General features: G+C 36.4%; 1 protein-coding gene across 1 annotated transcript; it reads right to left on the reverse strand.

Annotated features, from left to right (window-relative positions):
* Positions 1 to 8,047: 8,047 nt before the first annotated feature.
* On the reverse strand, positions 8,048 to 9,662 carry LOC133858738 (uncharacterized). The gene is made up of 5 exons (XM_062294205.1): positions 9,294 to 9,662; positions 9,035 to 9,198; positions 8,850 to 8,913; positions 8,568 to 8,729; positions 8,048 to 8,494 (listed from the first exon to the last, which is right to left on the reverse strand). Exons 1-5 carry the CDS (start codon positions 9,385 to 9,387, stop codon positions 8,205 to 8,207), a joined length of 774 nt encoding a protein of 257 aa, XP_062150189.1. The 5' UTR covers positions 9,388 to 9,662; the 3' UTR covers positions 8,048 to 8,204.

Here is a 9,662-nt window from a genome sequence, read left to right on the forward strand (position 1 = left end):
CAACCAACTCATACAGAACAGGTTCAAAATAAATCTATTCTCCCATTGCAAAATGCAGAGGAAGTAGAATTAAGAAAATCCTATAGAATAAGGAGATCAACAATTCTTAGTGATCATGTTGTATATCTCCCAGAGTCTGATGTTGACATTGGACATAAAGATGATCCAAAATTATTTTCACATGCTATGAGTGGAGAAAACTCCACATTGTTATTCAGTGCCATGAAGTAAGAGATAAATCCATCCCTCAAAAGTCAAGCTAGACTCGTAGCCAATGGTTTTACTCATAAAAGAAGCATTGATTATCATGAAACATTCTCTCCAGTGTCTAAGAGTGGTTCATCAAGATAGTCATAGCATTAGTAGCTCATTTTGACCTAGAGCTACATCAAATGGATGTGAGAACAACTTTTGAGAATAGGAATCTCAAGTAAGAGGTTACATGAAACAATTAAAAGGTTTTATAAATAACAGTGAGAAAGCTTGCAAATGAAAGAATTCTATTTATGGGCTGTGATAGATCTCTCATTGATGATATACTTTTTACAAGGTTATTGCTTCATTGTTTATTGAAAACCTTGTTAATTAGTATACCTTAAGGTCAGTGGGAGTACAGTAATCTTTCCAGTCCTATATGTAGATATTATTTTTGCAAGTGGTGATTTAGGTTTGCTACATAAAGTTCATTTCACAAAACTTTGAAATGAAGGATTTGGGTGAAACCTCTTATGTCTTTTGACATAGAGATTCATAGAGACATAAAGAATATTAACATTGTCTCGGAAGGCCTACATTAAAAAAGTTTTGGGAAGATTTAGAATAAAGGATTATGCACCTTTAATAGCAATTAAAAGGGACTAATTAAATACAGATTAATGTCCTAAAATGTATTGGAATAAGGGCAGATGAAAAGTTTTTTTTTTAAGCATCTACATTATGCATAACCATTTGACTGACAATAAGAATATTGGGTCAATAAAGTACTGCAAATAAAGTCTTGCGGTATATGCAAGGAACCAACAAGTACAACTTAACCTAAGGATACACTTTCTATTTGAAGGTGGTTAGTTGTTCAGATTTGAGTTTTGCTGATTGTGTAGATAGTAGAAAGTCTACTTTATGGTATATATCATTTTATTGAGAGATATATTTTAAAGATGCAGTATGCAGACTATAGTTGCTACGTCTACCAAGAAAGCTAAAATTCTAGCGTGCTATGAATTTAGTACACAGGCATGATGGATGAGACATTTTGTTGAAAGTTTCAATATTGTCGATTTTACAGTTAGACTATAAAGATACTCTGCGGTAATTCTACTATAATCTTATTTTATAAGAATAAAGAGTAGAAGTAGAAGTAAATCGACATCAAGTATCTCAGTACGAGAGATAACATTAAGAGACATAAAGGGTCTATTGAGCAAATAAGTACTGGATTAATGATTGCGGATCCCATGACTTAAAGTTTACCGGTAAAGAAAGAATAAAGTCATACGGAGTATATGAAACTCATTAATTCATTTTTTTGCTTGGTTAAATTGGTTTGTCTCTTTTTGGTCTATATACATAAAGTTATTATAATAAAGATTTTGTGCACATTTGTTATTTTATCCATGAGGATAAATAAAGTTGAACCCGAATGACCTATAAGAAGTTCATTCATAAAGCTTGATTATCCATAAGGTACTCATGTAAGGAGTGTTTTACATTGTGATACATGGAAAAGACGACCTAATTTTATAATGGTTTTACCGCCATGATTTATGTTAAACATTTCTTATTTGAGTTGGAGGATTTCATAAATGATTGGCCAAACTAAAGAACTTAATACCATAAGGTCATGTGTCATAAAGGCCAAGTGGGAGAATGTAAGATATTATTCCCTTATGTGGCCTTCATGTCATATATTTCGGTGTTTATTATATTTATTATAGATATAATATACGGTATTATGGTTATGGTAATTTCTATTAATTTAAATTACCGTAATGGAATCGTTTAATTGATTTAAAATCAATGAATAATATTGTTTCCTTGATGGTAGGAACAATACGGTATTTACCATATTTTAGGGTCCCTGACCTAGCCTATAAATAAACAGCTTATGTACACCATCAGTACGGCAATTCAGTCATAAGCATATGTTAGAAGATCTCTCAGATAACTTTTTCTTGTTCTTCAGATGGATCGGAAAAACGCTTGAGCAAATATGGTTAGAGGTAAGCCTAGATCCGTTTTATTTATTTCCACTGCGCATGTTAGTTTAAATAATATGTTAAATATTTTTAACACTTCCCCCACCGACAGCGTTTCAGCTTCTCTCCACCATAAAAACCGCCTATTGCCACCCACCGCCAAACCAGGAGCTCTAACGCAGACCCACAGTCTCTCTCTCTCTCTCTCTCTCTCTCTCTCTCTCTCTCTCTCTCTCTCTCTCTCTCTCTCTCTCTCTCTCCCCTTTCCCCCACCGACAGCGTTTCAACTTCTCTCCACCACAAAAACCGCCTATCGCCACCCACCGCCAACCAAGAGCTCTAACGCAGACCCACAGTCTCTCTCTCTCTCTCTCTCTCTCCCTCTTCCCCCACCGACAGTGTTTCAGCTTCTCTCCACCACAAAAACCACCTATCGCCACCCACCGCCAACCAGGAGCTCTAACGCAAACCCACAGTCTCTCTCTCTCTCTCTCTCTCTCTCTCTCTCTCTCTCTCTCTCTCTCTGAGAGACTTATCTATGGGTTTTGCTTATTTTTTGGTATGGGTAGGTGTTAATGTGAGTTTTGAATAATATTGGCAGTGGGTCTTGATTTTTCGATTTGACATGATTTCTATGGTTTTGTATTCTTTATTGTTCAAAAATTTAGGTTCTTTCAAAAATCCCTGTTCTTTTTTGTATTTGTTGATGGCTTCGATCTTTTCTAATGTATTAGTTTTATAACTATAATCATGTCATAAAGATGTTTCAGGTTCTTATTCAGAAAATCACAGTACTACCTAACTGCTAGGGTTGTCAATTTTTGACACGACCCGCGAACCCGACACGAACACGACACGGGAAAATAGGGTTTGGGTTAATTGGGTCAACCCAATTACAATCGTGTCTGGCGGGTCAACCCAGACACGATTCTGACCCTTATTTTTTATTTTATTTTTTTAAGAAAGAAAGAAAAAGAACTTAAAGAAGTAAAGAACATGTATTCAGCCGTCCTGCGAACTAACCCTTGCCCAGTAGCCCGCCGCTAGCAGCTCGTCCGCACTCTGGCGACTCCGCACGGCCGCAAGCCGCACGGCCCACACGCTCGACCGTCAACCATCCGGCCTTTTCCCCCTCTCTCTGCGCCAAACTTTTCCCTTCCCCCTCTCCTACCCACCACCAAATACCCGGCCACCACCGTCAGTGCCGCCGCCCACCATCCGGCCGATCTCGCTAAGCCTCACGTGGTTTGGTCACCTCCGCGGCTCCGCCCCCCGAAGGACGCCACAACCGGTCTATTTTCAGTTTCCTTTCTCTGAGACTCATGAAGTCATGCGGTTTGCACTTTGCAGTTTGCTACTTGTTAAATGTTAAATTGTTAATTAGATTTGTGAAGGACCCGAGTGGAAAATGAAGAAAGAAAAGAAATATCAAAGAAAGAAACCGGCAATTGAAGCCTTGAAGTTAAAAATTAAAATTGAAAGTTGAAACATGTGAAATCGATGTCGGGTCGTGTCGTGTCAGGTTAATGAGTTACACATTTATTAGTCGTGTTTATTGGGTCGTGTTCGGGTCACGTGTCACAACCCGATTAATAATCGGGTCGGGTTCGTGTCAAACCCGTTTATGCAATCAGGTTGGTCGGGTTGACACGAACCCGACCCGTGAACCCGAATTGCCAACTCTACTAACTGCAATTAATCAAATATGATTCACTAGGATATAAACGTAGTAACGCCAGCTCTTCAAGCAAACAAAGCTTTAGGAGAAAGAAACAGCCTACTAGTTTTTCCACTTTCTTGGAGCTTGAACATGATAAAGTACCGAAAAATAATTTCCACACCTAATTGTATGATTCACTAGGATATAGGTTCAAATCTTGTCATTTGATAATATCAGTAAAAATAATTTTAATCAATCTTGTTTGAATGGCCTCACCATCTTCTTTGTTTGGTGTTTGACTGTTTTCTTTGTTTCTCTTCAATAGTTCAAATAATGATTTAATGTTGCTTCCATTTACACAGATAACCAAACAGATTCTAGGCTCTACTTTAAACTAAATGGCAGATGGCATTGCCAATCCATTTTATAGATTGTGCTAATGTTTGGGTTCTCTTTCTTTCTTAACAAATGGTTGTATGGTCATATGTTAGTGAATTTTTGTTATTATCTGTTTCATTTGCTAGAAACTTTTGTTGGGGTTGCAATGTTTTCTTCGGTTTTTTGATATTTATTGGATGAGTTTGAGAAATTTGTGTTCTGGAAAAATATTAGAAATTGTTTTTTTATTTTGTTGATTTGATTGTAGAGTAATTGCCAATTACTAAAGGAAGCACTAATTAGACCCGATGTGGTTCACCACAATGATTTGGTTGTACATATGGATAAGAGATTTTTGTGCACTCCCACATATTTGAGTTGTCTGCTTTGGCTTTTTCAAAAAAAAAAAAAATAGATCTCTAGAATTTTTTATTTTTTATTTATTTTTGGTTACTGGCAAGTGGTTGGTTAACCATTTATCTTTTTTATCATTAGATTTAACTACTTCTAAGTGATGTGTGGTTTTTTTTTTTTTTTTGCATATTTTGGCATTGCTAAGTTCTTGTATAGGTTTTATAATAAATTCAGTTGCAATGATAGATGATCATGAAATTCGAAAATGTAAGAAGGTGAAAGAAGTTTGCTTTTTAATTTTCACAGACATCCAAATGCTTCTTGAATTATTGCAATGTAATGTTTTATTTTTTATTTATTTATGTGGTTTTCTAGTAGTTAAACTTTGTCACTACTACTTGCTTGCATTCTTGGAATTCTTTTACATGTATATGCAAGGTGTGATCAAACTTGTTTCCACAAATACATTATTCATTTATCTTGGTCATATATATTCAGAAAAATTGTTTCCACATTGTAGGGGCTCCTTGCCATTGTGGAAAGCCTAAACCTTTGAGAACACCCTTGGAGTGAAGATGGGCCAATGCAACTTAATCGAAGATCAAAAAAAGGTCGACTTTTATCTTAAGATGAAGATGAACTTCCTTAGAGTGAAGATGAAGCAAAGTATAAATGTAATTGAAGATCAAACAACGTTACAATGTATTTTGTTGTTATTTCAGCACTATTTTGTGTTCTCTTTCTCTTTTTCTTTTTTTTTTTTTCTTTTTTTTTTCTTCCTGTAATGTTTTAGTTCTTTGCAAAAGCAACATTGAGCCCAAAAAGATTGAAGTTAGGTGGACACTTGCTTGTGTGTTGGACGCTTATGTATTGCACTGGAGTAGGTGAGGCCATTTGAAGGGCACTTTTGCTTGGAGAAAAACTAGTTTTATATAGACAGTCAAAGTTTTACCTATTCATCCAAATTGTTGATTGTGTATTGCACAGGTTCAAGTGTTTGAACAATTATTATTTTCTAAACAACTTTCACTTAAAAAGAAATTAGACCAAGCTAAGCTATAAAAGAAGTCTGTTTCAATAGACCAAACTATAAAACAAGGGAGAAAAAATATCAATTCCATAAGCATCATGGACACATCAAAAGAAATTGAGGTGATATGAATTTGGCGGAATGAATCTTCTCATTACCATTGAACTGTATATAAAGTCTTACGGTATAAGATAAACTATAAGCTCATAAACTATGATGAAAAACCCATAGATGAGAGAGAGAGAGAGAGAGAGAGAGAGAGAGAGAGAGAGAGAGAGAGAGAGAGAGACTGTGGGTCTGCATTGGAGCTCCTAGTTGGCGGTGGGTGGCGATCGGCGGTGCTCGTGATGGAGAGAAGCTAAAACGATGTCGGTGAGGGAAGGGGAAGTTGAAACGGTCGGCTTGGTAGGCGTGCGGCATCTGGCATGCTCAGGGTGATCGTGGGTGGCAGTGGTCGGAGGTGGGTGGGGAGGGGGATGGTGGAGATGGAGAGATGAGGTTTGGGGGATTTTTGAAATTTTGAGGAAAATGAGTTTTCTAAAATGGGGGAAAAGACAAAAAGTCTTCCACAATTTTTTCAGTTTTTCTTTTGCAATTATTATTATTTTTTTAAAAAAAAAAAAAGGAACTAACGAAGGTGCCACAGAGGACCCTTGTCTTATGTATAAAATAAAATAAAATTTTAATCAACTAAGATTATTCTTAATTTAGAAAATAAAATTTTAGTTTTTTTTTTTTCTTTTTCTTTTTAATTTTTTTTTAATTGAAAGATAACACGTGGTAGGGGTATTATATGCATTTTTTTTTTTTTTGTTAAATTTGGTCTTTTTGATAGTTTAGGAGATCGGAGTCCAAGCGTTGGTAGTTCAAGGGGTTATCTGTAGAATGACTAGTAGTTTAGAGAGCTAAATTGTAATTTTTTCTTAAATTTATTATTGACGTGGCAAAATGTGAGACGTCAACAAGTAGTAATGTGTATATATTATGGGATTTGATTGTAATCTCCTATAATTAAATTTGATTGTATTGAAAATATAATTTGATTTGATCTTCCCTTACTATTCTGTATCATCTCCATATTTGTATTCAAATAGATTTGTGGCATTGAGACCATGCAATGATGCAAGCAGTAACCACCCATATATTTGATAAAAGGTAAATATAGAGTCCAAAGGGAACCGAGGAAAACCGTCATGATCAGTTGAAAGATTGGGCTTTCAGATTTCCTTGGTGGACCCAAATCTTAACCCGGCCCAAGTAGCCTTGCTGACATCACCTCATAATCTCTATGACGTAATTAAACTGGTACACCCAATTCGTAATGATTTTGTATTTTTGAAAAGCCTTTTTAATTAAGGGATGAATCCCGATAGCAAATTAGCAATTATCAAAATCAGAAAGAGAATCCAATTCTCAAGATTGGGGATTTGGGAAAGCAAAAAAATCACAAAATATTCTCACGTATACCAAGAATTTTCTTTTTTATTTCTTGGCTTTTCCTTTCTTTTGATAAATATTAAAGGAAAAGGGGGCAATTCAATTGACTACTACCATCTGATAAAATAAATAAATAAAATGAAATATTATTATCTTTTTATAAGGTGTGCCTGCTGATCCATTTTGAATCGGAAGAGAGAGAGAGAGAGAGAATTAGATATGGGCTAGAAAAAGGTCAAAATCTATTACCTAAACCCCAATAATCATTGTTGTAAAGAGACAAAACCTACAAAGCTTTGGCATACAGCTGTGATGTGCCACTGGATTTGCACCATAAAAAAATAAAAATAAAAATGAATTGAAAAGTCAAAGCATATTAGAGAAGGTTATACAACCTTTTTGGGTTTTCTTCGTATCTTGAATTTTGTAAGGTTTGAACACGACACACCACTGAACATGAAGAATTTTTAGGCGTTTTTAGCTGACCACTAACTAACCACATTAAGATATATTAGAGTAATAATTGAATTAGCCCCCCATCCAATTATTATTATTATTGTATTTTTTTGTTTAGGATATTCCGGCCGCTATAGGTTGTAATGTACTTCGTTGGCTGAACGACCATTCTACCAAAATGATAATTGAACTTTCCAAGTGCAGTGATTATCTGTCAGAAAATTAAGAACTAATCCTTAACCTAATATTCGACGCCACACTAAGTATTTGGTCTTAAATATTGAGCAGATGCTTAAATACCCCCAAAGACTTCACACATAACCCAGGTTACTGACCCTAGGAGAGGGTTAGCACCAAGAAAAATCGTACCTGGGATCTTAATACACAGTTAGTGTTTTTTTTGAGCCTCTTCAAACATGTATCCATCGATTCATGAGATTTAGAAGTTAGTATGTTTGTTGGTCAATTTGCAATTCTTTTCTTCTTTTTCTCCTGCCCGTACGTAGGATCAAATAATTGTTGGTAAGTACAATATACTTATCTCTGAGCACAAATAGTAACAATTATGTATAAAAGAAACTGGTCCAACAAATACGTACATTCATACATACATATTCCTCTAGCTATAGCTACAAAGCACCCATGCCACTTAAAAGACAAGACCAAAAAGCTGGAGATCGAGAATGGTCACTTCTTAACCTTTAGTTCTGATAATAGTGATTGTGCCTCTCCCTTGCGTCTGTATTCTGGTAAGGGCCACCACAGCTTTCCCGGAAAGCCCAGGACCATCGGGGGACACACATGGCCGACATGCAAAGTCCCCCACCGGGTGCCTAACCGGCCTTGTTGGTGCCATTAGGATCCTCTCGTTTATGTCGTTTAAGGTTATGTCGCCTTCAACACCTCCTGGTTTCACCACTGCAAATGGATACACGACCCCAGCTGTATTAATCACCTTCTTGTTTTTCTTATCGCATGACCCTCCTGAAAAAATTAAAAAATTAAAAATGAAAGACATATTTAATTAATTCTGGTCAAATGAGAGAGGTGTACGTACCTGAAGAACCTATGGAGAATAGGGTTTCCTTGTTGATGGACTTGGTGCTAGCGAGGTCTCTGTAAGAAGATGAAGAAGAATCTGTAGCTTCAGGGGCCTGATCTTCTGGGTCTCCCATAATATTTGCAGCTTCCTCGCTGATTGATGTGCCCGTAGGCTCATCTACGTATGTGCGCGCAGACGTCACAAAACGAAGAGGCTTAATTAATTACGGGAAGCTAGCTTACACATGTTAATTTTAAAATCTTATCAAGGTACAAATTAAAACTGAAAATTAATTACCTGAGAGTAATTCATTGATACTCTCTGACATAATTCCCCATGGACAGTTTGAATTCCAGTAGCTCTGTATATATATATATATATATGTATGATAATGAGATTGATCAAACTCGATCTCTGACGCCATCATCGATCACTATGATATATTAATTACCCATCATTGAAATTGAGAGAAAAAGAAATACCTTGGAGCTATTACTATGATGATCGGATTCGGTGGTAGTATTAGTATACAAGAGCAAGCGTCTTCGTTTGGTTCGGTCGCCAAATTCGAGCAAAGCGTCTTCCAAATAGCCGGTGGAGAAATCAGATTCAAGAGGTGAGTAGAAGGGTGCTTTTCCATCCATAACTAGATAGATAATAATATTCAAAATCAGAAAAAACTCATTCTAGTAGCTAGACAAAAAACAGTGAAAGAAAGAAAGAAGGAAAGAAAAGTGGTACCTAAAGACATTGTGTCTGCGTTGGGAACTCCGAGGTTGTGGAAATCCCAGCCTAGGGAAGAGCTAGTGTAAGCCAGGGAGTGAAGCTCACCCATCTCTCTCTCTCTCTCTCTCTCCTAACAAGCTAGTAAGTAAGTAAGTAAGTAAGTAAGACGATGATGATGGGGAAATGGTGTTGTATTTAGAAGCACTAGTTAGTCAGTGAGTCAGTCAGTCAACTGCAAGGGGACGGGAAGAAATTATAAAAGCGGGTGCTTCTTGGGATTCGGGAAATGAGGTCACTTTTTTGTATAGGGGGAGGGGGACTGAATAATTGGCAAGGATATCGTAATTCGTAAAGCAATGGGCCTCTCTCAAAGGGACACAATTC

Source organism: Alnus glutinosa, chromosome 1, assembly GCF_958979055.1.
Source record: "Alnus glutinosa chromosome 1, dhAlnGlut1.1, whole genome shotgun sequence".
Taxonomy (NCBI): domain Eukaryota; kingdom Viridiplantae; phylum Streptophyta; class Magnoliopsida; order Fagales; family Betulaceae; genus Alnus; species Alnus glutinosa.

Coding starts and splice junctions, on each gene's coding strand:
- LOC133858738 (XM_062294205.1), bottom strand. CDS start 9,387: ATGGGTGAGCTTCACTCCCTGGCTTACACTAGCTCTTCCCTAGGCTGG. Junction 9,199..9,293: donor CGCAGACACAATGTCTTTAG/GTACCACTTTTC, acceptor TTATCTATCTAG/TTATGGATGGAAAAGCACCC. Junction 8,495..8,567: donor ATTCTCCATAGGTTCTTCAG/GTACGTACACCT, acceptor TAATTTTTTCAG/GAGGGTCATGCGATAAGAAA.